Source organism: Hyperolius riggenbachi, chromosome 4, assembly GCF_040937935.1.
Source record: "Hyperolius riggenbachi isolate aHypRig1 chromosome 4, aHypRig1.pri, whole genome shotgun sequence".
Taxonomy (NCBI): Eukaryota; Metazoa; Chordata; class Amphibia; order Anura; family Hyperoliidae; genus Hyperolius; species Hyperolius riggenbachi.
The window spans coordinates 119,474,699-119,501,488 of NC_090649.1; the positions used below are offsets into that span (position 1 = coordinate 119,474,699).

General features: G+C 45.1%; 1 protein-coding gene across 3 annotated transcripts; it reads left to right on the forward strand.

Annotated features, from left to right (window-relative positions):
* The first annotated feature begins 14 nt into the window (after positions 1-14).
* Positions 15-22,312, forward strand: PIGX (phosphatidylinositol glycan anchor biosynthesis class X). 3 transcript variants are annotated; one of them, XM_068279157.1, is made up of 8 exons: positions 15-41; positions 3,264-3,410; positions 5,188-5,260; positions 9,204-9,267; positions 12,605-12,746; positions 16,461-16,671; positions 19,234-19,334; positions 21,843-22,312. In XM_068279157.1, the coding sequence occupies exons 3-8, from the start codon at positions 5,188-5,190 to the stop codon at positions 21,984-21,986; spliced, it is 735 nt and encodes a 244-aa protein (XP_068135258.1). In that variant the 5' UTR covers positions 15-41; positions 3,264-3,410; the 3' UTR covers positions 21,987-22,312. The 3 variants fall into 3 exon arrangements, with proteins under 3 accessions (XP_068135258.1, XP_068135257.1, XP_068135259.1); XM_068279158.1 differs by lacking the exon at positions 15-41 and adding an exon at positions 92-112; XM_068279156.1 differs by lacking the exon at positions 3,264-3,410.
* The last annotated feature ends 4,478 nt before the right edge of the window (positions 22,313-26,790 follow it).

Genomic DNA, 26,790 nt, shown 5'->3' on the forward strand with positions numbered 1-26,790 from the left:
AAGAGGACCCCCAGTGGAACGCGGAAGTGACAGAATGTGAGGTTAGTGCTGTTCTGTATGATGAGAGCGGTTTGCAGCTGTGGTTTTCGGCATTTGCACACTGCTTCTCCTCGTAAGCTGGGCTGTGTCCTCCTTATGATCGGTATCTCCTGGTCCTGGCTGCTGTAACCCTTTCCTGCCCTCAGCACATACTAGGATTTATCAGGGCAGGAGGCATTGCAGCAGCCAGTGGACACCGATCATAAGGTCATTACAGTTGTAACACGCAAAAGCGAAGCCAGTAAAAAGGGCATACAAGGCTCTGTGTGAGCGTAGGGTTAGGTTAGGTCATAAATATCAGTAAATATTATCTTATTTTACTATGGTAATTCAGTAGTAGAATATCAGTAATTTTACCAACATTTTATTAGCAGTTATATCCACGGCACCCTTTTTTCTAGGTGCCTTTATTACATTACACCATGAAAAGAAAGAAGCTCTGTCACAAGATCTCAGCAAAGTTTAAAAAAAAAGATGTTGGGTGAAGGGTCTCTCTCTCTCTCTCTCTCTCTTTCTCTACCTTTACATTTTTCTCTCTCCCACCCCCCTCTCTAATTCCCACCCCTCCTCTCCCTTTCCCACCCCTCCTCTCCCATTCCCACCCCTCCTCTCCCATTCCCACCCCTCCTCTCTCTTCCCCCCCCTCCCCCCCCCCCCCTTCCTCTCTTACCCCCCCCCCCCCCTTCCTCTTTCTCCCCCCCCCCCCCTTCCTCTCTTACCCCCCCTTCCTCTTTCTCTCCCCCCCCCCCCCCTTCCTCTTTCTCTCTCCCTTCCAATTTACTCCTTTTTAAAGGACAACTGAAGTGAGAATAATATAAAGGGTGCCATATTTATTTCCTTTTAAGCAATACCTGTTGCCTGGCAGCCCTGCTGATCTATTAGGCCGCAGTTGTGCCTGAATAATACCAGGAACAAGCATGCAGCTAATCTGTCTACAAATATCAGAAACACCTGATCTGCATATGCTTGTTCAGGGTCTATGGCTAAAAGTATTAGCGACACAGGGTCAGGAGGATAGCTTAAAAGGATATAAATATGGCAGCCTCCATATCCCTCTCGCTTCAGTTGTCCTTTAAATGGCTTATCAAAGATGCCAATTGTGTTTGGTGGCGTCCAGGGTAAATAAAAGTTTTAAAGGGCTATATGTGTTGGTTGCAGTGTAGTAGGAGGTGCCCAGATACATAAAGTATGTCTTAATGATAGCAATATCTCGATTAAAATAAATGAGGTCGAGTATCGTACCTGTAGTAGCACCGTCCCCAGTTCTGCCCAGAACTGGAGACGGTGCTACTACAGGCACTATAATCGACCTGAGGAAGCTGCTCATGCCGTGAAACACGTTGTCTTTTTAAGTGCTCAATAAATGTCCTTTATTATACCAAGGCCTACTGAATCCCTAAGGTAGGATCAAGTTATATTCATTTATTTTAATAGAGATGTTGCTATACTTTATTGATCTGGCGCCTCCTACTACTCTGCTATCTACCTGTGACCCCGCTTTTAAGTAGCGGCGACCTTCACCCAACAGTCACAAGGCCGAGTGGAGACGGTACTTCTCCACATGCTGTCATAGAGTGGTTGCCTCTTGCCGCAACCCAGCTTTGTGACTATAATTTCAACACTTGAACGATCTCATTCAAAATATTAGTGTTAATACACTAGATTGGGCTCCCGGTCTTCTCTTGTTTTTTTGTTGTCCTGCGAGCTCGAAATGTATGTGTTGGGTTACTTTTGTGAGAAAAGTCCAGCTCCTTTTTCTTGGATAATTAAATTTATTAGCACTGTAAAGAGACAACACGTTTCACCTGCTTTTTCAGGAAAGTCAGAAAAGATCAGGCAGTCAAGTACAAGCACCTCTGTGCAACACAAAATGCATTGTCCTTTTATTGTGTTAGTAAAATTAATTATCCAAGAAAGGTGTCATTTGTCTTGTAAAGGTAAACCAACACTTACTACCATTTTTAACTTTGGTACTTATCCGTTAGCCGGGCGCATCCGGCAGGTGGCGCTGTTGATGTTAATTCCAATCATAATTACTTCACGTCAACCTATGAATGTAAACCGCTGGATGCGCCCGGCTTAAACAGATCAAGCCGCCGGCTTGCTTCGTGAGTGTCTCGCTCTCCTCCCCCTCTTGCCCTCTCTCGTATGAGCCTTGGGGAGGGGACATGCGTGTCCCCCCCAGAGTCGTTCGTCGCGGCATTGCGACGAACGACTCTGGGGGGACACGCATGTCCCCTCCCCAGTGTTCTATAGGAGAGAGGGCAAGAGGGGGAGACGAGCGAGACACGAAGCAAGCCGGCGGCTTGATCTGTTTAAGCCGGGCGCATCCGGCGTTTACATTCACAGGTTGACGTGAAGTAATTATTATTGGAATTAAGATCAACAGCGCCACCTGCCGGATGCGCCCGGCTAACGGATAAGTACCTAAACTTTTTTTCAAACTGTTTATTTATACTGGGTGCACCCAACCACTTGTTTGTATTTTCCCCTCTCTTGGGAGGTTGTAGTTTTATGTTTTAATCAGACCTGCTTCAGGTGTGCGACCACCAACTGCAGAGTTCTGGACCCAAATGGGAACAGAAATCTCCCTGCAGGCTAGCTCAGTGGCAACCATGGGTTGTGGGTACCACCATTTACACCATTTAAGTTTTCTAGGTTCCCATACATAGTACACTTTAGTGGCTCCTTAGTTGTCTGTGTTTTATTTTGCGTCTCTCTGAAGCACTAGAAGCATGTAAATTTGCCACTATCTGGATGCAAATATGCGTCTGGTTTTGCATATGTATGTGTCCGCATGCGCAAACACAAAAAAAAAAATTTCTCTTCATTTTTTTTGTTTCTATTGACATACATGAAAACGCATGGGAAAATTGTAGCACTGCTGTCCAGATTGTTCCTGGATGCGAATCTTGCCTTTAATGAAAACAAGCTGATTAAATTGTGTTACCATGCAAATTCACGTGCAGCAAATCCACACAAATTTGCACCTACTGAAAATAGGCCCTAAGAGGTGAATCTAGTAATTTGTCTGGCTGACCTACTTTTGTAAGGCTTGGCTGATTTGTGATCATCATTTAACGTTTTGGGCATTTGATAGTCCCAATTGATTTGTCAATCTATAATCGATTGGACGGGACTGTCAAATCAACATATACACATACGATGGTCTTTTTATCTGAATTTTTTGTTTACAAGCTGCCCATACATAAGTCATTTTGCAGGCGATCGACCTTCTGATCCAATACCGAATTGGAGGAGAATCGGTGACACAACATGGCAACCCAATTGATCTTTCGATTTCCGGCCAGAATCAGTCGGAAGGATCGATTAGGCATGGCAGAAAATCTCGGTCGCAAGGGCTAGATCAGGTGTGCTGCGGTAATGGTGTTTCATTTTCCAATGACCTCTGGCCGTTGTCCCCTCAAGCGTATGTGTGTCCCCCTTGTACCCAAATGCAGTGTACTGGATATGCTGGTAAATGTTGCTTGAAGTGCAATAGATCATCCACTCAATAGATGCCTATACACCCATCGATCTGCCACCAGAATGACCATTTGATAGATCCCTCTCTGATCAGAGAGGGATGTATTGTTTGGCCACACACTACACAGTGATTTCCATCCTCCTGTGCTACCCCACCCATGTGTATATTGCAGGGCCGGGGCGAAGCAGAGGCGAGAGAGGCTCCAGCCTCAGGTCGCAGTGTAGGAGGGGACGCACAGCTCACTCAGCTATCATTCCCCTATTGTGTTTGAAGCGGAGAGAAATAAGAAAAGGGGATACATGGCAGTGACTGCAAGCCAGATAACTAGAGATTACAGTGTTGGGGGGGGGGGGGGGGGGGGGTTGGAGGACCTGGGGCGCCTCTGAGTCTAACAGCAATCAATGTGTGATGACTGAGGTGGAAGGAATGGAGGGGCGCACTTTGGTGTGTCAGCCTTGGGTGCTGGAGGACCTTGTCCCAGCTCTGTGTATATGTGTCCTCCACGTGCCATGTGTTGTGTTGGCGCGACTCCTGACCTCCTCAGGTGTGTGCCTGTACATCAGCGCATGTAGCAATGTCACTACACTATTACTGGTGGTAGGTCAGGAAAATGATCAATATCTTCCAGTTATCAGTCATTTACCTGTTCTACCACTTTGCACACCTTTTCATCATAAGATATTAGACAGGACTTCAGCAGAAATCTTGTCATATCGATCTCACCACTGCAGCTGCTTCCCTTAAAGTAAACTACAGATCCAAACATCTAAAGAATCGATACTTACCCGGGGCTTCCTCCAGCCCCATAAGGGAGGTCCACGCATGTGCAGAAGACCCCGACTGAGCCAGTTACCGGGGCTGATTGTGGCTGAACGACAGACAGCAGGAGGACGGCAAGGGACTCAGATGTGCTTATGGAGCTGAAGGAAGCCTCGAGTAAGTAACGATTCTTTATATGTGACAACACAGGAAGATAGATTCCAGCCGCGTCCCCCGATGACGAGTGTTTTCCGATCCATCTTCCTGTGGGCAGGTACACACGACAGGTGCGAACGGGAAGTCAAGTGTTCGCGCCACTTTGCCTTGAATCATTGGGGATATTATAGATCCGCAGTGACGGTAGTTATTGCCATGTGTTGCCAAGCATCGTTTGCGTAATCGCACGCCTGTACCCATGTTGTAAGATTGTTGCTCATTGTAGAAATCGCGTAGTGGGTACAGGCCTTAACTCCTCCACCCCTATCAGCCACCACTAACGCAATCCCAATGTTTATAGAGAGCATGAGATTGAGCTGCAAAGGTGTTCTCTATAGCAGTTCACAGATGAAAACAAATGGTGTGGATAATATTCCAGGAGAAATGTCTTTATACTTATTCACACCGGGTTTTTAAAGTGAATGGGAATCAATATAAATAAAATAAGCCAGATACTTACCTAAGAAGAGGGAAGGCCCTAGGTCCTATAGAGCCTTCCCATTTCTCTCCTGGTCCCCTCCGCTGGCTCCCCCATTTGAATCCCCTGCTGCGGGGGACTTCAGAAGTCTATAGGACCCAGAGCCTTCCCTCTCCTTAGGTACGTATCTGGCTGATTTTTTTTTTTATTTGCATGATCCCCAATGACTTTAATTAATACTTTTCTATTGCTACATTGTTTTGTACAGATGATCATGCCAAAGTTACTGGATGCTGTGCTGTCCATCATACTCATTTCCATCAGTTCAGTAGCAAGCGCTGGTAAGTTCTATCCCCTAAACTTATAGCTTTTCTTTTTATTTTATAACTGCAAAAATAAAGAAAGAAAAACAGCAACTGCCCTAGTAAATACTGTGTAGACCTGCAATAATAGTTATGGTAACTGACAGCCCTTAGGATATCTGAGCCTATCAGTCAGATATCCTAAGGGCTCTTTCTAGCCTCTTTGTCTTCCCAGTGAGGGCCTGAACGCAGTTGTGCGCAGTTGTGTCCGCTTCTGTCCGCTTTTCAGCCTCTGTAACATTGATGTGTTGCTGAAAAGCAGATACAACTGCGTTAGTGGGCTCAGGCCCTCAAGAAGTCCTGTGTCACCCCCCCCCCCAAAAAAAAAAAATGCACACTATGGACTATGAAATGTGCCATATAAGATGTGGATGCATATTAGAGACATACAACCTGCAGACTCTGTTAGATTTTGTTGCTCATCCCTTACTGCACCACTCCAGCTTAGTGTGTAAATGCAGAGTATAGAGCTGCAGAAGCTGTGCTCTCCCCTCCCTGCCAGAGTCAGGTGTTATGCTCCTGCTTGTTCACTCCCTGCTCGGCCTTGTGCCTGGCATCTCCTACTGCATGCCGCATGATTACACACGACATGAGAGTGACAGCACTAGATGAAGAAGGAGACAGACAGGATGGTCGCACAGTGCTGGACTCCGGCGGGTAGGTTAGAGCACAGTTTTTGCTCCGCTATGCTTTGCATTTACACACTGTGCTAGACGAGCACAGGAGGGGACAAATAGTGGAGATAGGGAGGCACAACGGGAGACAGAAGGAGGCACGGGGACAGAGGTAGCACAAGAGGACAGAGGGATGCACGGGGGTTGGGGTTTGGGGGGGGTGTTGAGGTGAAGAGTGTTTTATGACATCATTACTAACATGTTTAAAGGGACCTGAGCAGAGCTAAAAAAAGAAGGAAAATCTGGACTTACCTGGGGCTTCCTCTAGCCCCATGTAGCCCGCAAGGTTCCTCTGCATCCTCTGGGTCCCCTCGGTGGTCCCGCTGGTGACTCCGTTAACCAGGTGACTTCTGCTGAAGTCGCGCTTGCACAGCATGTCTGTGCACCCAGCGCGATGACACGCCTGTCACCGTAAGTGCCCTGCACATACGCAGTTCTTTCCAACAACGCCAGGTGTGCTGACGAGCCGAGCATGCGCAACTTCGGACAGAGTTGCCGGGTTAACGGATCCACCAGCGAGACCTTGGAAGGTACCCAGATGATGGCCAGGGACCTCGCGGGCTACGGGGACTGGAGGAAGCCCCAGGTAAGTCCAGAGTTCCCTTTTTTTAGCTTTGCTCAGGGTCCCTTTTAAAGGGCACCTGAACTGAGAAGGATATGGAAGTTGCCATATTTATTTCCTTTTAAACAATATAGGGCCAATTTTAGGGGGAAGCCAATTAACTTATCTGCATGGTTTGTTTGGGATGTGGGAGGAAACTGGAGTGCCCGAAGGAAACCCATGCGGACACGGGGAGATAGTGTCCTAACTGGGATTCGAACTGAGGAACCAGCACTGCAAGGCGAGTGTGCTAACATGGGTTGAGCTCTTTACTACAGTCAGGAGCCATTTTCATTGGCTCCTGCCCCTCTGATAACTGTGAGCCAATCACAGTGATCAGGAAGTGTAAAATAAAAAAGGGCCTGGACCATAACCATTTCTGGACCGCGCTAGTTAAAATCTATGTCCTGTTTGTGGTCGCTTGATGTAGATTTCAACATCGCCACCATGCCGGGAACATAATATGCAAGTGCAGATGCAGTATTAATTAACTGCGCATGCACAAAATACTCCCAGTCATGGGACACAATTGGGTGGTGCATGCAGGCAGGATTAATCAGTTTACAGGGCTGACAGCAGCACGGCAGAAGGGACTGGGAGAACATGCCCCAGGTAAGTCAAAATACTTGTATCAATTCGTCTCATGTTCACTTTAAAGAGAACCTGTACTGAATAAAGGGCCCCTGGGGGGTACTTACCTAGGGAGGGGGAGGCCTCTGGTTCCGATTGAGGCTTCTCCCTTCCTCCTCAGTCCCGCGGTGGTCTCTCTAGGCCCCTGTCAGGCTGTGGAGCAGGCGCAGCAGCACCTGCAACATTTACTTTCCCCAGATCTAGTGCAGGCGCAATAGCAGCTCTCGGCTCGGATCAGGCGGAAACAGCCAATCCCAGTAGGATCCGCTGTACTGCGCAGGCGACTTGCACCTGCGCAGTATAGCGGATCCAACTGGTATCGGCTAGTTCTGCTCGATCTGAGCCGCTACAGTGCCTGCGCTGGAGCCGGAGAAGGTAAATACAGTATTTACATGGCCACCGTTCGGAGCGGCCTAGAGAGACCACCGTGGGACAGAGGAGGACGGGGAAACCTCAATCGAATCCAGAGGCTTCCACCTCCCGAGGTAAGTACCCCCGTGGGCCCTTTTTTTCAGTACAGGTTCTCTTTAGATCTGAATAAAGATGTCAGCCTAAAGGTCCGTACACACGCCGGACTGCAGGCAACGACGGGTCTGTCGTCACCTCCCGCTGGGCGGGTTTTCAGCAAACAGTCCGGCGTGTGTACAGTCTGTCGGCGGACTGATACGGCTGTTTCTGAGCGATCCGCCGAGCTAGGGAGATGTTAATGCTTTTCTCAAAGGATAGGACTGCTATCTTCCCTCTACAAACAAAGAATTGATAAGGAATCCTTTCTCAGGCCTAGTGCACACCAGAGCGTTTCGGCTGCGGTTTGCGATCCGCTTGCGGGTGCGGATCCGCTAGGGTAATGTATTTCAATGGGCTGGTGCACACCAGAGCGGGAGGTGTTTTGCAGAAACGCATACTATGGATTGCGGATGCGTTTCTGCCTCAATGTTAAGTATAGGAAAAACGCAAACCGCTCTGAAAAACGGCACTTCAGAGCGGATTGCCAGGCGTTTTTTGTTACAGTAGCTGTTCAGTAACAGCTTTACTGTAACAATACATGAAATCTACTACACCAAAAACGCTTCCCAAAACCGCAAAATGCTAGGTGAAACGCTACAGGAAAAGAAGAAAAAGCGTTTCAAAATCTGCTAGCATTTTGCGGATCTGCTAGCATTTTTTGGTGTGCACCAGGCCTCAGTGACAAGAATTATTTTCAGGTAACAGAGTGAGTTCACTTTACAGACAGCGGAAACTAGCAAGATTTTCCAAAGCTGCTGCTTATAGGCCTGAAACACACCAGAGGAGTTTTTCTGAGCGTTTTGAGTTTTTAAATCTGCTGCTAATGTTATCCTATGTGTCTGTGCACACTGGAGCAATGAGGTTTTGTAAAAAAAACCCATAGCATTACATTGGGAAGAGCTTTTAGAGGTTTCAAAACCTCTTCCCAATGTAATGCTATGGTTTTTTTTACAAAACCTCATTGCTCCAGTGTGCACAGACACATAGGATAACATTAGCAGCAGATTTAAAAACTCAAAATGCTCAGAAAAACTCCTCTGGTGTGTTTCAGGCCATAGTGTTGATGTCAAGGGCAAGATTTGGAGTTCTATGGAGGCAAAACAAAGACAGCAGAATTCACCTGGGAGGAGGAAGAAGTAGAGGAAACCTGATACTTCAAGGGGAAGATAGTGTGACATTTTAGAATAAGGGCAGGTTTGTTTTAAAATGAAAGTATCTAGTATAACAGAACGTCACAAGTGTTTACACATTGTTCCACCTGCCTCAGATTTTGCCCAAAGCAATAGTATGTTTGCTTGAGGTGAAAATAAGATATTGCCAGTCCTATTGCAGTCCAGCTCCAGACAACAAGTGAAATCTGTAGTCTGTGTGCTACTCATGTTGTAGGGGAAATGTTGACTCTTGAGGAAGGTGTTCATAATTTACATGTAGTAATAATGCAAAGGAAACATGAGCACAGAGCAAGTGACAGCTTGTACTCTGTGCTTCTGACATTATCACTCACTTTCAGGTCCTGAAGACTTGTGCCCTGAGCTGAAAGTTGAAAGACAGCTTTTGAAAAATGGATTTCACAGGTATACATGTCTAATGTAATTTAAAGTGTTAATGTACCATACTTACAGTATATTTAACCACTTCCGGATTCTCGGAGCGTATATACACGCCCCTGAATCCAGAAGTGTATACCATGGAGCGGCCGTTCCATGTCAGTTCCCGGAGGGTGTCTCCGTGAACACCCTGCGAGCCGATCGGCGGCTCGCAGGGTAAATGTAAACACGCGGGGAAGATCTTTCTCGGTGTTTACATATATACGGCGCTGCTGTGCAGCAGCGCCGTAGAGGAGATCGGCGATCCCCGGCCTCTGATTGGCCGGGGATCACCGGCATCTGATAGGCTAAAGCCTATCCCATCAGGCGCAGGACGGATTTCCGTCCTGCGCCGCTCACAGGGGGAGGGAGAGGGAGGGAAGGGGAAGGAGGCCAGGAAGCGATGCGGAGGGGGGCTTTGAAGAGCCCCCCCCCGCAAGCGCAAGCAGCCGGCGGCGATCAGACCCCCCCAGCAGGACATCCCCCTAGTGGGGAAAAAAGGGGGGAAGTCTGATCGCCCTGGCTGCTAGCTGATCTGTGCTGTGGGCTGGAGAGCCCACGCTGCACAGATCAGCATAAAATTTCATGGTGTGGAAGTGGTTAACGCTGCTTAAAATCACTTAAAGAGAGTCTGAAGCCAAATTAATTTTCTATTTTTAATGTCCACCTACCAGAGCTGATTCGCCACAACAGCGCTGCAGAACGAGGTTTTAACACCCAGAAATCCCTGGGGCAAAATTCTCCCCTCATTTCCTAGAGGAGGCAGAGCTTTGCGCTGTAGCTCTGCCTTCAGTCGCGTCAATCTCCACAGATAACCGCCTCTCTCCGCCCCTCTCAGTGAAAGAAGACTGAGAGGGACTCTCAGGAGAGGCGGAGATCTGTGGAGATTGACTCCAGTAGAGGCAGAGCTACCGCGCAAAGCTCTGCCTCCCCTGGGCAGCAAAATCCACGACCTGGAATGTCATGGAATTTTGCCCCGGGATTTTGTGGTTATAAAACCTCATTCTGCCGCGCTGTTGTGACGAATCAGCTCTGGTGTTAATGCTTAACATAGGTGGACATTAAAAATAGAAAATTAATTTGGCTTCAAACTCTCTTGAACTTAAAGAGTCACTGTAGTAACTTTTAGAGGAGAATGTAGTTATGTTGGATACCCATTTTTATGGTAATTGTCCTGGTTTTAGCATCAGAAACACTTTCTAAATTTATATAAGGCTGTATATTGGGATGTAATCCCGCCTTCCCAGTGATGATTAGCTATGAGAAATTCTCCTCCCGGAGCATTGTGGGTGATCATGTCTATTTTTTACTGGCTTTAGAACTTTTAGTAAACAAACATTCTGTACAGATCACCTTGCAGAACTAAAGATGTTGCCACCTGTGATACATTTCAGAATGTAAATTGGGGTGAGGAAAGATTTTACAAACACTGATTAAATGATTTTAACATTGATAATGATAAATAAGCAGTTTTATTAATTATGTTATTTTCACTACAGTTCCTCTTTGAGTTTCTTATCAGTAATACTATGTACTTACGGTATATAGCTTTGACATCATCTGCTGTGCTTTACAGACTTTATAGTCATGTTACTAGCTGCCTCTCAGAGAACACCGGAGGAGCCAAGACCAAAGGCCAATCGTTTTTTGAAAAACAACTATTTAAAAAAATAATATAATTATTGTATACAGGTAGTTTCCGACTTACGAACGCCCGACTTATAAATGACCCGCCAATACAAATGGCATGGATTCAGTGTTTCCATGGGGACAAGCCATAAAAAAAATTTAAATTGGACCTGTAGTTTTTGAGAAAATTGATTTTAAAAAATTTAAAGGAAAAATGGTTTTTAAACTTGTATAAGCATGTACATAGGGCAGAGGTGACACAGAGGGGGACACTGGAGGCACAGGGGGGCACAGAGGAGGTACAGGGGACAGAGATGGCACAGTACTCCGACTCAAGAACAGATTCAGGTTAAGAACGAACCTACAGTTCCTATCTCGTTCGTTAACCGGGGACTACCTGTAATTATATATGTGTACTCACAATCCTTAGTTGTTGCTTATACAACCACTGTGCAGCCATATGGGCAATTTAAATCTAGAGGGGGGTGCTACAGTATATAGCTGATGAAACATCAGCAGCTTGAAAGACATCACATGATGATGGTGTTGTGACGAATCTATGGCCAGTCCTGGATCTTGCCACGCTTGTTTACTATGTAGACGCATCAAGCCTTTCCTGCGACCACAAGCTTTTTTTCTGAACACAAGAATCCCCACGTAGTAATTTAAATCCCGGTACATCGTTTCAAGACACACAGATACAGAACATTTATACCAGGCCTTTCTCCTGGTGGATTCAAAGCGCCAGAGTAACAGCCACTAGGGTGCACTCTATAGGCATTAGCAATGTTAGGGAATCTTGCCCAAGGTCTCCTTACTTAGTAGGTGCTGGCTTTGTAGCTGAGATTTGAACTCTGGTCCCCTGAGTCACAGGCAGAGCCCTTAACCAGTACACTCTCCATTCAGAAGCACAATCTGATTTTCATTGATGAGCATACACCCTGCATGCTGCATTTCCCTGCAATCTGTATTTCTATCCCATTCAATGCAGTTGAATTGGACTTCTCAGCCTCACAGAAAAACACATAGCAAGCACACAGCAAGAAAGAAATGCACTATACGAGGGTGATTTGTGATTATTAGTGGAATCCTTCCCTTGCTATTACTTTGGGGAACAATAGAGTTCCCTCTGAGTTCTGTCTGGGAGCACTTGCTTGCCTTTGTTGTCACAGCAGGGACTGTAGATATGTTTCCTTTAAGTGTATATGATGGAGGGCCTTTCACACTGGTGTGGTAATTTTACCACACCCCATCGCAGCCCAATGAAAGTCTATGGAGCCATTCATACCGACCCGGTGCGGTACGATACGAAAGAAGTGACGTTTCTGCCGCATCCCCGACGCAAGGATAGATTTATGTTACTGCGCAGTTCTGCGGCAGACCGGAAATCATGTAAGTCTATGGCGACGCGTATGTGAAAACCCGCCACAGGTTTTACGCATCGCGCATGCGCGGAAGTGTACTTTCCACAATACGCTTCCGCACACGTGGTCGCTTCGGGCACAGGAAGTGAGCATCACTTCCTTCTTGGCCGGATGACAGACCGCACCGATAACGCCAGCCGGTAGTCTGTTACCAACCTCATGCTCAAACTAATTTTAAGGATATAACATCAAGGTTTATTATCCCCCTCTGTAATCATATAGCATACAAATGTTCAGCACACTTCAATCTGCATTTCTGTTCCTGCTAATAGGGACTTGATAACCAGAGTGAGCATTCAGGGCTTTGCTGAGCAGGTGAACAGCTGCAGGATTGTGCTCAGAGAGTCCATCCCTTCTGGACTATTTGTGGATCCATATCAGCTTTCCTCTCTACAGCAGCAGAATCTCACAGAGGTATGCTTTTCGGTCATCTTTATTTATTTATTTATTTATTTTTGAAGAAGGCAATCCATCGTATAGTAAAATCCCTGATATGGTTGTGTTAAAATTGATGCAGATAAAAGTCTGGGGTAAAGTGACAATTGCAGTCATTTATGCCCTGCTCATGGACCTGCCTGCCGTCTCCTGGTTACTGACGTTTTTTACAGAGATCTGGATAATCCCCACTGATATCTTTGCATTGTCTCTATAGGACAGAACATACAGTACAGCAAAGCCAAAAGTGCATGACCTGTTACTGGCTGCCAGCAGACTGTTTGCCAAAATAATCACAGATGATTGTTTGAGCTGGTGAGCATCAAATGTCTCTCCAACCTGCCATCCACAGGCCAGTCTGCAGGACAATGACTGCTAAAACAGCCTAGACTTTGGTGCGTGGTGTCCCAATGCAGAAGTAGTTTTAAGGTTTTCAGCAAAGAAAAATCCTTTGTCTTGCTTCCTACAACAGCTGGTCGACTGAAATAATAACAATAACAATAATATTTATATAGCGCTTGCTGATTTAAGCTGCCCAATGTATCATTTATGTGGGTACCATTACCTAGCTCTTTTAATTTATATTTGGAGCATCAGTTAAAGCATTGTACACACATACGAGGCATGCTGCTCGATAGGGACCCGATCCCCTCAGTGACATTGCAGGACGGAGGCTGTACAGAGGCTAGTGATATGTTCTGTTGTTATGCAGGGGAGGGAAGGGCTGACAGAGCGGTGAGGAAGTGACATCACCTGGTGGATGCTGTGGTGGGAGGACAATGCTTTTGATCGGTACTCGGTCAAAGAAATCTGCAAGGCTGATTGCTGGCCGAGGCATCGGGGTCCACTGTATACAGTTTCATCTAGCATGTGTACGAGGCTTAAAGATACTCACAGACATGATATGATGAGTGGCTAAAACTGCTGTCCAACCTCTGCAGAGACAGATGTCATTATCAGAATACGGCTGTGTAGGGTGATCAAAGAGGGACACCCTGAGAGAGAAAAAAAAAAGCACAGAGAACAAGGGAGCCCCAATGGTGTAGTAAATCACAACAAAGAGTCTGCTGATTTAGGTAGAGAGTGGTACCAGGGCCGTTTTGGGGGGTAGGAAGGGTCGCAGCATGATGGGAAAGCATGGCCACACATCGGTGGGGAGGAGGGACAGCCCCCCCCCCCTCACCTCGGGCTCTCCCCTCAGCGCGCTCTCCTCCTGCATCAATCAGTGGCAGCAGGCGGCGGAGGTCCAATCTCTAAGTGCCTCACACTACTTTCTGTTCAAACTGGAAGTAGCTTCAGACACTTAGAGATTGTAACCTCTGGCACGTGGATGGAGGTATGTGTTCCTTCCCGCCGCCTGCTGCCACTGATTGATGCAGGAGGGGAGCGCTGAGGGGAGAGCCTGAGGTGAGGAGGGGGGACTGTCCGCCCTCCCCGCCAATGTGTGACCATGCTTTCCCCTCATGCTGCAACCCATGCTGCCCTCCAAAACGGCCCTGAGCACGCCCCAGAGGGGCCCTGGGCCCCCCGCGGGTGCAGGGGCTAAATCCCCTATTGTTACGCCACTGAGCGGTACTCACAAATGAAGGTTGCAGGTGGCCAACCAACCACTGAATGCAGGTGGAGATCAACAACCCCGACTCCACTCGGATGTCCAGAAGCACTGGATGCGGCCGCACTCTTAGCAAAGGATTCCAACTTGGTTGTAAGGGTGGGGGGACAGCTAACCAAAGTAGAACAACCCTCCCAAAGGAGGGTGGATAACGCAAGGGGGAAAGAGGCGCCCAAACGGTGATAAAACTATGTTAAAAACAGCTAAAAAAAAGGTTGAGGTGGCTTACCTCAAATGACGACAAATTCGTATATAAAATTCACAAATTTTCTTAAGCACTAGGCAACGCGTTTTGTGGGCCCTTGCCCACTTCCTCAGGCCAAATACAGTACCAAAGAAAATCTCAGCCTGTGTAAGGGATGCCTCTCTTGGGCTCCTCTTTCCCCCTTGTGTCATTATCAGAATGAGGGCTGGTTCACACTACAAGAGATTTTCTAAGCGCTTTGTTTGTTCATTACAAGAGCTTTTTAAACACTAGTGATTTTAAAAGCTCTTGCTAATGTTATCCTATCACTGGAGTGATGTGATTTTGTAAAAATCCCCCATAGCATTGCATTAGCAAGAGCTTTTCAAAATCACTAGTGTTTAAAAAGCTCTTGTAATGAACAAACCCTGAAAGACAAAACCTGATCCACCAGGATAGATTCTTTCAGCAAAGCAATGAGGAAGTGCTTCGTAATCACGGTAACTCACCGCAGTGAACTCCATTGACTCTTGCATTGGAATAAGTGCTACCGAAGTGTGATGGCAGAAAAAGGGTTAATGCCTTTGGGCGAATCTGGAGATAGTAGGCCAGTCTATTCTCAGCAAGCTAAGTTTCACATGTATGGCTACCTTAACCCTTTGATTGTCAGCTATTTGTTTAAACAGCTACACGCCAGTTGCAGCTATATTTGTATTGTGTTTTTATTAAATGTCTTGCCCAAATCTATATGTACAAAAGTCCTTATTAGTCAGCAGGGATGTCATTGAGGGGAAAATACATTTGAGATAATTGAGAATAATGCTAATTATTATGATACAGAATTATACTAATTATTATGAAAATCTAATACTGTATGTCATTGGGGTAATCAGATCTTCCAGTGAAAGCATTTACCTTCTGGCTGCCACTCACCTCCACTCCCCCGCCTCCTGTATAGCGCGGCTCCCCGCCTGTGTCCCTTCCCTCCTCGCCTCTGTAAGCTGCTTGGTGAGTGGTAGCCAGAAGGTATACAGCAGACTAGCCTGGCGGTTTTTATAATGGGGGGACAGCACTGAGCACGGGGGGAGCCTGGGGGCACACGGTGAGGACGCAGAGGCTGGCTGGCTGCAGAATGTGCCTCTGTGTTTTAATATTGATGTCACAAACCCACCTTGGGTTCTCTTTAACTGCATACCATTTGGTCCACAACAGCAAGTGTGCGCGCGCCCTCTATGATGCACTCGCGTGTGCGCCGCCTGTCTTCGGGAGGACTCGGCTCTCGAAGACTTCCAAAGTCCCCTCGGCGCGGGATACGAACGGAGGAGCCAGCGCAGCACCGGGGGCACTGGGAGAGGAGAGGGAAGGCTCATTTGGATCGAGCCTTCCCTCTCCTTAGGTGAGTATCTGGCTTTTTTTTATTTAAATATGGGATCCCATTAGCGTTAAAGGACACCTGAACTGAGAGGGCTTTGGAAGCTGACATATCTATTTCCTTTTACTATTAAACAATGCACATTGTCTGGCTATCCTCCTGATTCTTGCTCCTCTTACTCCAATACTTTTACCCATAGACCTTGAACAAGCATGCAGATCAGATGTTTGATAAGATTAGCTGCATGCTTGTTTCAGGTGTGTGATTCAGACACTGGTGCAGCCAAAGAGATCAGCAGGATGCTAGGCAACTGGTATTGTTTAAAAGGAAATAAATATGGCATCCTCCGTATCCCTCTCAGTTTAGGTGTCCTTTAAATATTATAGTGGTACACTGAAAAAAGTGGCATTATTTGCAGTTTTATACTTGGATTAGTTTGTTTAGAACTGTTTGTTGGTTGAGGAAGGCAGCGATATAGTTACACATGAATGCATTCTATAGATCTGTGTCTGTTTGTTTTATCAGGCAGTCCTGCTGACATCAGTGGATGTGGAAGCCCCAGAATACCTCTCCACAGCGCACACTGCTCTGGTGTATATGAGACCAGATGACACCTGCAGCAACTGTTATATCTCCACTGTGCCAGTCCATGCCCGATACCACCGCCCATCTTCTCACACCCATCAAGTGTCGGTCCATCTCCAAAATCCACAGCTGCTCATTCGGTGCAGCAAAGGTGACTCAATGATATATTTGCATTTCAGTACAGTGCAAACGCTTGTAATTATATGACAATCTGAAATCTGATTGCGGGGAAAAGTAGTGTGCACGCCATTAATGGCCCTTGCAGTACATTCATAATTAAGCTTAAAGTATATCTGCAATTATGCACAGAACATAGTGTGATCGTAGACTGACCAATCTGTGAGTCCTTTTTCAATTGGGGCAGTCTTTTCCCTTGGTGGAGGATCTGATTTGATTTTATAAAAGGAAGCGCTAGCTGACTGCATGAATTTAAAGGATACCTGACCTGGGGAAAAGCTGCCTAAGGTAAGCACAGAGGTACGTTCATGCTGATCCACATACCTCAGTGTGCTGTCCGATCCCTTCCTCACTTTCCCCCGGTCGCCATAATACCTCCTTGAAAAATGTTACTTTTGGCTAAAGTCAAATTTTCAGACAGGAAGAGGCAGACACAGGCTTGCTGTGATGATCACACTCATAGTCCCTCGTCTTCCTCTCCAATTCACTCCCCTTAGGGGAGTGAAATGGGAGGAATAGGTCTGCCTCTTCCTGTCTGAAAATTTGACCTTAGCCAAAAGTCAAATTTTTTAAGGCGGGATTACGGAGCCTGGGCGGAACAAGGAGAGGAACAGACAACCCACAAATACTGTATATGTGGATCCAGCATGAACATACCTCTGTGCTTACCTGTGGTTGCTTTGTCTTGGGTCAGGTGTGAGAGGCAACTAGGCCCCTATCAACAGTTTATTAGCATGGATAAGGTGTTTAACAAGCTTTCTCTCCAATACTTGCTGGGAGATTTTAATGAATATTATTGAATAATAGGAAAGTGCCTCGTGAAATTACAATTAGGCATGATCATTTGGTTATCTGAAAAGGAAAAAAGTCTTTCAGCATGATGTTTTCTTGGAATAAAACCTGCTTCACTGTGATGGGCTCTTTGTAGCTGAGCACTTGGGGAATATCACATAGCTGGTGCTGATTTAACACCCATCAGGTTTAAAACGTAGGACCATCCAGAAGATGAGGTTGCTGCCAAATTTGGAAATTAGCTAGAAGAGCAGCCATACCACATGCCAAATTCCAGCATGATCGTAGATCCACTTAGTAATTTTGCATTCATCTGCTGTGTTATTTTAGGGCAGCCTAATAAACACTTAATCTCTGTACTACAAAATAACACAAATATCTTAAACAATCCTCTCCAGGACCTCAGATAGACGTTCGAACCATGCAGTCCATTCTAGGAGCAGCACCATTACACATCTGTGGATGGAGACCACTGCCAGCAGTGATGTACAGTATATGCATGCCTTGTAAAAACACAAAACTTAGCACTAGGTGGGACAAAACTACATTCTCCCAATATATTCAGAAGGAAGCACAGGCTCAGTGTGCGGAAGAAACCCCTACAAAGCTGTTTATGGAGGAATCTTTTACAAAACTGCTCACTAAGTTACAACTCTGGATAATAATAATAACAGCAGCAGCTCTTTATGTATCACACTAGTTACTAGTAAGGGTGAGGAGCTGCTCAACCCCCCGCCCCCCCCCCCCCTCCTTCCCATTGTTCACTATAACTTTGCCACTTAGTTTGAGACTGCTCAATAAATGTTACATTATAATAAACAATTTGGCCTAAGACTAGCTATTAGATTCCTGATCTTGACGATCTATGAACCGCTTCCTTCTCTACACAGCGCGTTTCTTCTCCCCCATGTGCCACTGTGATGCTAGTGACAATACTCTGGCTCCTCTTCCAAGATGGCCTCTGCATTGAGCTCCTTCTGTTTATAGGTCCTGTGGGAGGGTAAGAAGGGGAGGCTTTGTTTGACAGCCATGCTACCCTCTTGCACCTCCTATAGTTCCAGACTAGATGTGTTAGCAGGAATGGCCATAGAAAGGGGCATTAGAGGTGACTTGCTACACATTTACTGAAGCACTAGGAGAAAAAAAGAGATCTGTGATTTGAAGAATAAAATTATGTGAACCAACGGGGAAGAGAATAGGTCTTCTCCATGCAGATTTTATTCACAGGTCCCCTTTTATCACTGAGCCCTCTTTTACACTGGCAGGCAGCATTACCCTGTTTTTCTGCAGGGTAACGCTACGGCAATAAAAGTCTATGTGGCATTTCATACCTGCAATCCGCTGGAAGCACCCCGAATCGCCACAAAAGCAACAGCGTGTTGGTGGGCCACATGTGCGGTGAACCAGAAGCAATATAAATCTATGGCAACGCAGCTTCTTTTATACTTTTTGGTGTTGGCGTTGCGGCGCGCATGCGTAGAAGCGTATTTTTTCAATAAACGTACGCACAATTTGAATTTCGGCCACAGGCTTGCTTGGCTTGCAGCCAGAAGGGGGATTACCGTGCATTGCCACGGTAATTCCCGAAGGCTATTTTTTAGCAAGACTGCATTGCACTGATTTAAGAACACCGGTTAGCAGTGTGAAACCAGCCTGAGGTTCAGATTACAGCTTTAAATGCTGGGAGTGGCTTAAGCCTTGAAATATTATTTTCATTCATTGTTATGTATTTGTCTTATTACAGAATTTCTTCAAAGTGGTTGTCCTAATCATCTGTTAGTAGAAGCTCCCTGTGGGACTTTCAATGGAAAACAATTCCAGTGGCTGGATGTGCCATATACAATGGTGTGTATTCATGTTAACTGGACTGTTAAACATTGAATCAGTAAGGCCACATGACGGCCTCTCTGCGATGGGAGACTGAGGGGTTACTGTCAAATTTTGATCATGGCATGCCTTGTAAACTGTATACTGTACTGAAAAATCAAAGGGCATCTGTCACAAAAAATTGGAAAAAATTTAACATTAATTTTCAATTCCAGGGAGGGGAACGACGACACATAGTAAGTCTTACATTCATGGTTGTTTAAACCTGAAATTATGTTGGATGTATGGACCGGTTCTGCGCGTTCCTGCCGCAATTGTGCTTACCCGATGCTGGAGATTCAGCTAACATCTCCCAACACTGGTTAGGAACCATGCTAACTGGCTTCTGATTATGTGATTACTGGGATCAATGAAGGAAGTTACTGAGGGAATGGCTCTCACTTCTCCTGTTCCATGGGCAATTGTTGCTCCCTTCCATCTAGCACCACAGCAGCCAGCTATATTAATAGTAGTACTGTACATAGTAGAATGCACCGAAGAGACCTTGGTCCAGGCCATGCTGTCAGACTCCTAGTCAGGATAGCAAAAGCTGGGACCCATGTAAATGCAGCTATGCAAACACTACTAATAGTATTTAAATACATGGGACAGTCTTTCCCCTTAAATGAGGCCTTGTTGAGGACGTTATACTCTTGATTTGCTTTTCATGGATATTGTAAATCAAAGTAGAGTAACCCGCACACCACGTATTGATTTGATCATAAATTTATATATTCAAAAGAGTAGAGCACAAGACAAAAATGACAGGCATACATAGCTGTGATAGCCCATAAACATCAAGGGCTACAAACACTGGATATATACAAATTACATTGGAATGCAACTGGTTCACAAAAGCATGTTTTTGGACTCTTAAGCTTGGTTCATTTGTATGCTGTTTATTCATTGAACTATTGTGCTCCACATGCACATACTGCGGTGGTCTTAAGCACTTTATGCATTTACCATTTATCATGCTTTTGTGAACCAGTTGCATTCCAATGTAATTTGTATATATCCAGTGTTTGTAGCCCTTGATGTTTATGGGCTATCACAGCTATGTATGCCTGTCATTTTTGTCTTGTGCTCTACTCTTTTGAATATATAAATTTATGATCAAATCAATACGTGGTGTGCGGGTTACTCTACTTTGATTTACAAGTTCAGGACTGGTGTCCTATTACGACCCAGCACCCATGCGAATTTTTCTACGCTTAAACGCTATATAATGCAATTCGTGTGCATCAGGTGTGCAGGCCTTTTTTGATTAATCTTTTCATGGATATTAGCATACATTTTGCACCACTTACTAAGCCAGGAATAGTACTGAAGTAGTACTTAGGATTTGAGTTAATAATATCTTCAATGTTTAACTGATATCTGCATGACCTACAGCCAGGGCAGTTAGGGCACAGGGTCGGATCAGTTTGCTGTGTGTGGTTCACAGAGGTTCTCATTGCATTGTGGGAAATAACAGCTTTTTCCAACTGCCAAGCAAGCAGCTCCCTGTGTGCATATAGTTCAGACAGTGGTGGGGAACGAGCAAGCGGGGCGCGTATGTTCGCGCATTGCGGGGGTAGCGGCTGTGACCTAGCGCCCGTTTTTTAATGGGCGGGCCTTTTTACTAGTTTATTTATAACATCTTAGTTAACTTATGGTACTTAGACCCATCAAGGTCATGGTTTTTCCTCAGTGACTCAGATCATCGCCCAACACCGGTCAGAAACCATTTTGATTGGGATAGTTTGGTGTTGTTGCTCATATAGGATTTATTTTATTTATCATTTACTAAAACTCTCAATTTATTATACTTAACTACAGTATTTCAAGGGAACTACTAGACTACCAGGGAAACATATGAAAAGGGGTGGAGGTGGGCGCACTAGATCTAAATGGAGGCAAGCAGACCTGAACAAATAGTTATTTAAAAGAAGCCTGTGAAAATCAAATAAAAAAGTTTGATACATGCCTGGGGCTTCCTCCAGCCCCTTTTGTACTGATTAGCCCCTCGCCGTCCTCCTCTGCTGCCTGCAGCCTCCGCAATCTGGCCCGGTAACTTCCGGAGTCGGGGGCTTACTGCGCACGAGTGGCCTGGGCTGCGCGCGCTCCCCCATCACGCTCCCGTCGCCGGGAGAGTTCTGTGCTTGCGCAGGCGCAGAAAGCTCCCACCCACAAGAGCGAGACAGGAGAGCGCTCTTGGCTGCACTGTGCCTGCATTGACTGGCCCAGACTTGACGATTTACCAGGCCAGATTGCGGAGGCTGCAGGCGGCAGAGAAATGCGACGAGGGAGCGATCAGACCGATGGGGGTTGGAGGAAGCCCCAGGTATGTATCAAACTTTTTCCTTCATTTCAGGTACACTTTAATATTTTGTCTGGTGATCTATCTACGGTATATTTCAGTGATGAGAAGGATATCTTTAATGACCATAGCAATGAGAAGAATCATATCTTGAATGACCATTATTTCTTCTTCGTCTCTCCCAGGTTAAAGAGAACCCAGTTGTACAAGTGCCAGTGGGGATAGCGCAGCACAGCCCAGCGGTGTGTATTGTGACAGTTGCAGTTACTCTGATTTGCACTGGGATGCTTCTTACAGCAATTTCCAAGCACAAGCAAAAGTGTTTGTAAAGCTTGAAAAGAAGGAACCAGCATTGACAAATGACATTTATACCAGTGGCAAAAAGGAAGTCAAATTTAGAAACAAACTGACTTTTACTGTGTATAGAGCTACAAAGTGCAATGAGATGAGGAAAGTACAGCAATGCTTCAGAAATGTATCAAATATCAACATATGGATAGTTCATTTTCCCTCATTTTGGCTTTGTTCCCATTACGTTCCGCTCGCGCTGGCCGTTTTTTGACAAGTTTTATTTTTCGATTTCTGTGCGTTGGACGCTTTGTTAAACAGAATCTGTACTCTAAAAGTCTTACAATAAAAAGCATACCATTCTATACATTATGTTCTCCTGGGCCCCTCTGTGCTGTTTCTGCCACTCCCTGCTGCATCCCTGGCTTGTAATTGCCAGTTTTAGGCAGTGTTTACAAACAAAAGACACGGCTGCTAACAAGCTTGTGATAGGCTCAGATAAGCTCAGTCTGTGACTCATACAGAGCCTGCTGGGGGCGTGGAGAGAGGGTGTGTATAGTTTCTCCCTATCACAAGCAGAGCAGCACATTATTGCCTGAGCCGACAAAGGAAAGAAGATTAGATTAGATAACAGAGATATTACAGCGACTGTGCAACTAGGAAAGGTTGCAGTAAGACAGACCACATTAGAACAGGTATAGAAACTTATAGGATAGCAGAAATAAGGCTGAAAATTTTGTTACAGAGTCTCTTTAACCACTTCAGCCTTCAGTCGTTTTCACTTTATGCTTCCGAGCAATGTTCATCTCCCATTCATTAGCCTATAACTTTATCACTACTTATCACAATGAACTGATCTATGTCTCGTTTTTTCCGCCACCAATTGGGCTTTCTTTGGGGGGTACATTTTGCTAAGAGCCACTTTACTGTAAATGCATTTTAACAGGAAGAATAAGGAAAAAAACAGAAAAAATGCATTATTTCTCAGTTTTTGGCCATTATAGTTTTAAAATAATACATGCCTCCACAATTAAAACTCACGTATTGTATGTGCCCATTTCTCCCGGTTATTACACCGTTTAAATTATGTCTCTATCACAATGTATGGCGACAATATTTTACTTGGAAATAAAATATATATAAATATTTCATGTTTACATAGATATTTAAAAAGTTTAGACCCTTAGGTAAATATTTATGTGTTTTTGTTTTTTTTGTTTTTTTTTAATTGTAATGTTTTTTGTTTTTTTTTATTATTAAACATTTTATGTGGGTATTTTTGGGAGGGTGGGATGCAAATCAATTTTTTTTAGGACATATTGGTCTATTTTTTAATTTTTTTTTTTTTGCATTTTCCTGCAGTTAGCTTTTTGGCCACAAGATGGCAGCCATGAGTTTGTTTACAATGACGTCACTCTAAGCATAACACGGACGCTTAGAGTGACGTGGGGGAAATAGGAACAGAAAAACCTCAGCTTCCGTGCGAAGCTGTCTGTTTTTCTCGGGAGGAGAGCAATCAGTGATCGGGCTCCATAGCCCGATTCACTGATTGCCTGGCTAGCGAACCGCGGGCCGGGAGTGCGCGTGCACGCGCGCGATGGGCCGCGGGGGCGCACGGCAGCGCACATGGCCTCCTGGGCGTAGCTAGTACGTCCAGGAGGCCAAAGTAGTTAAGCACTTTTGCAGAGCAATTGCGTTATTTCACTTCCTGACGTCAGTCAGGAAATGAACTATTCTATCCGAAAAAGAATAAATGCAATGGGCTTGATTCACTAAGACAAATAGCATGCCTTATTAAAGTAAAAACACATGATCAAAGTTAAGACGCCTTATCAGAGTAGCATATGAACCCGCAGGGGTTCAGGGCAGGACGAGTGGAGCTCTCGTCACTGCCAATTAGCAGGCATAAGTTTGTAGCGCTCGCTATGCTACTCTGATAAGACGTGTTAACTCTGATAAGGCATGCTATTTGTCTTCGTGAATCAAGGCCAATGTATTTATTCTTAAAAACACTCACGCAATTGCTGCACAAAGCAATTTTGTGAGCGTTTTGCGTTTTCCTATCCCTTCCATTGAGGCGAAATCACCTCAAAAATGGCCCATGCACCCCTTTTCTGAGCAGATCGGAAATGAACCGCTCAGATGTGAAGTTTCTCATAGAGAATCATTGCACAAGTGCTTTCAGGGCGATTTTGAAAATTGCCAGCGCTTAAAAAAATGTCAAAAACGCCCCTAGTGTGAACAAGCCCTTTTTGAAAACTGTGGAGTCCGGTATCTATAGCCAGCAACTAAACACCAGAGAGCTTGTACAGGGCCTGTATCACCATCTTAAAGGGGAACTGAAGTAAGAGGTATACGGAGGCTGCCATATTTATTTCCTTTTAATCAATACCAGTTGCCTGGCAGCCCTGCTGGTCTATTTCTCTGCAGTAGTATCTGAATAACACCAGAAACAAGCAGGCAGCTAGTCTCGTCAGATCTGACTTTAAAGTCTGAAACACCTGATCTGCTGCATGCTTGTTCAGGGGCTATGGCTAATAGTATTAGAGACAGAGGATCAGCAGGGCTGCCAAGCAACTGGTATTGCTCAAAAAGGAAATAAACATAGCAGCCTCCATATACCTCTCTCTTCAGTTCCCCTTTAAAGCTGGATTGTCAGCCATAAAGTCAAATTGCATTTACCCACTATTCTCTTTATTATGCAATTTACAACCTGACCCTGCATTGCAAGCATTCCAAAATAATCATAAATCTGCTGTAATAAATCTTATCTCAGTCAGCCTAGCTCTATTTGGTACATTGCTGAGGAGAGGGAAGCTTGTTATCTCTCCTCCAACATTCCTGCTCCTCACTGATTGGCTGAGGGCAGTTCAGTGTGACCTCACCCCTCTGCAGAAGGTGCTGAAATACAAGGTTTGTAATGCCCCAAAATGGATACTTGGGAGGTGGAAGCCTCTGGATCCTGTAATGCTTCCTCTGTCCTCCTTCATCGGCTCAATCCAGTGCTGAGCCCCTGAAGCGAGGCTGCACTACGTCTGAGCTGTAGCATGGACCTGCTCTTGCTGGTTTTTGTTTTAGGAAAGTTGAGCTGGTCCGTGCCAGTGCGCATGCGCAAGCTGACGACAAAGCACGTTTTTGTTTTCTGGCGATCCCAGTGCTGGAACGGGCCAATGAAGGCCTCTGGAGGATCCCCCTCCCGAGGAGCATTCCTCTCCTGAGGTGATTACACGGTGGGGGTATTCTGTTTCCCTACAGGTACACTTTAAAATATATACCTTTGAAATATATTAGTTTATGTTCCTGCTGAGGAGACAGTTCATTGATTTTACTTTCTGTCAGGCCCTTTCTACACTTAATCAGTTGCTCTCAGTTATAATTGAAAGAAAAATGATTTTCAAAGTAATGTCTGTTTTTTCATAATGCACCGCTATGGAAAAAACACATACCAACGCGTACTAACGCATACCAACTCATTCAGTGTGAAAGGGCCCTAAAGGTTTATCATGTTGGGAGATGCTGTGATTTACTGAATATCAGAATGTAGAAGCATTTAAAAACAAAATAACATTCCACACACTCTGGGTATTTTATTAATTGGACGTTAGATTGTAAACGTCTCAGTAACTGACAACAGACAAATGGGCTGCACTATAAAATATAAATTGTGCTTATAATTATTCCAGTTAATGAGATAAATATGTTTACTGTTAAAAAGGAACTGTAACCAAGGATTGAACTTCATCCCGGTCAGTAGCTGATACCCCCTTTCCCATGAGAAATCTTCATCTTTTCTCGAATAGATTATCAGGGACGTCTGATATTGTGGTGAAACCCCTCCCACAGGAGTCCTGACAGTTTCCTATCTGTGACCCTTGTTGCATTGTGGGAAATAACGGCTTTTTCCAACTGCCAAGAAACCTTTTAGCCTATCACATTGTTAGGGGGTGTGGTTATACATAATGGCAGTCGGGGCTGTATTTATTTTTTTCCTGTCTACCAGTAGTAAAGATGATGATGTGCAGGCTGATTGTGGATCAAACAAGATGAATAAATTACATGGACAATATCAATCATGTCTTGATCTCTCTTCGATTTTTTTAAATTCTTACTTTGCAATGTATTGATTTATTTTTTCCCCTTTTTGCTAAAGTGCCTCTTTAAACTGAATCACTTGTAGCAGAAATAGCCCCACCAGAGTGTCACACATTTAAATGAATTCTTTTGGTATTTCCATGCAACTCCATGGTTTCTCAGTAAGGAATATTCTACTCTCTGAGGGCTGATTCACAATACAAAAGCTTTCTAAGCGCAAGTGATTTTAAAAAGCTCTTACTAATGCAATGCTATGGGGGATTTTAACAAAATCACATCGCTCCAGTGTGAACACGCACATAGGATAAAATTAGCAAGAGCTTTTAAAATCACAAAATGCTTAGAAAAGCTCTTGTAGGCCTGGTGCACACCAAAAACCGCTAGCAGATCCGCAAAATGCTAGCAGATTTTGAAACGCTTTTTCTTCTTTTTCTGTAGCGTTTCAGCTAGCGTTTTGCGGTTTTGTGAAGCGTTTTTGGTGTAGTAGATTTCATGTATTGTTACAGTAAAGCTGTTACTGAACAGCTACTGTAACAAAAAACGCCTGGCAAACCGCTCTGAAGTGCCGTTTTTCAGAGCGGTTTGTGTTTTTCCTATACTTAACATTGAGGCAGAAACGCATCCGCATTCCAAAATCTGCAGCAGCCCGGGAGCAGGCAGTGTCGGAAGAGCCCATTTCCGTTTCCGGGACAATTCCGCATACCGTCATACCGAAATTCCGCCACCGTTTCATTCTGACGGTATTCCGGAGCT

What these genes read in the sequence shown, in the direction of transcription:
- PIGX (XM_068279157.1), top strand. Translation starts at nt 5,188, where the DNA reads ATGATCATGCCAAAGTTACTGGATGCTGTGCTGTCCATCATACTCATT. An exon ending in TTGAAAAATGGATTTCACAG is followed by an intron (nt 9,268 to 12,604) that starts GTATACATGTCT and finishes TCCTGCTAATAG; the next exon opens with GGACTTGATAACCAGAGTGA. An exon ending in TGGATGTGCCATATACAATG is followed by an intron (nt 19,335 to 21,842) that starts GTGTGTATTCAT and finishes CGTCTCTCCCAG; the next exon opens with GTTAAAGAGAACCCAGTTGT.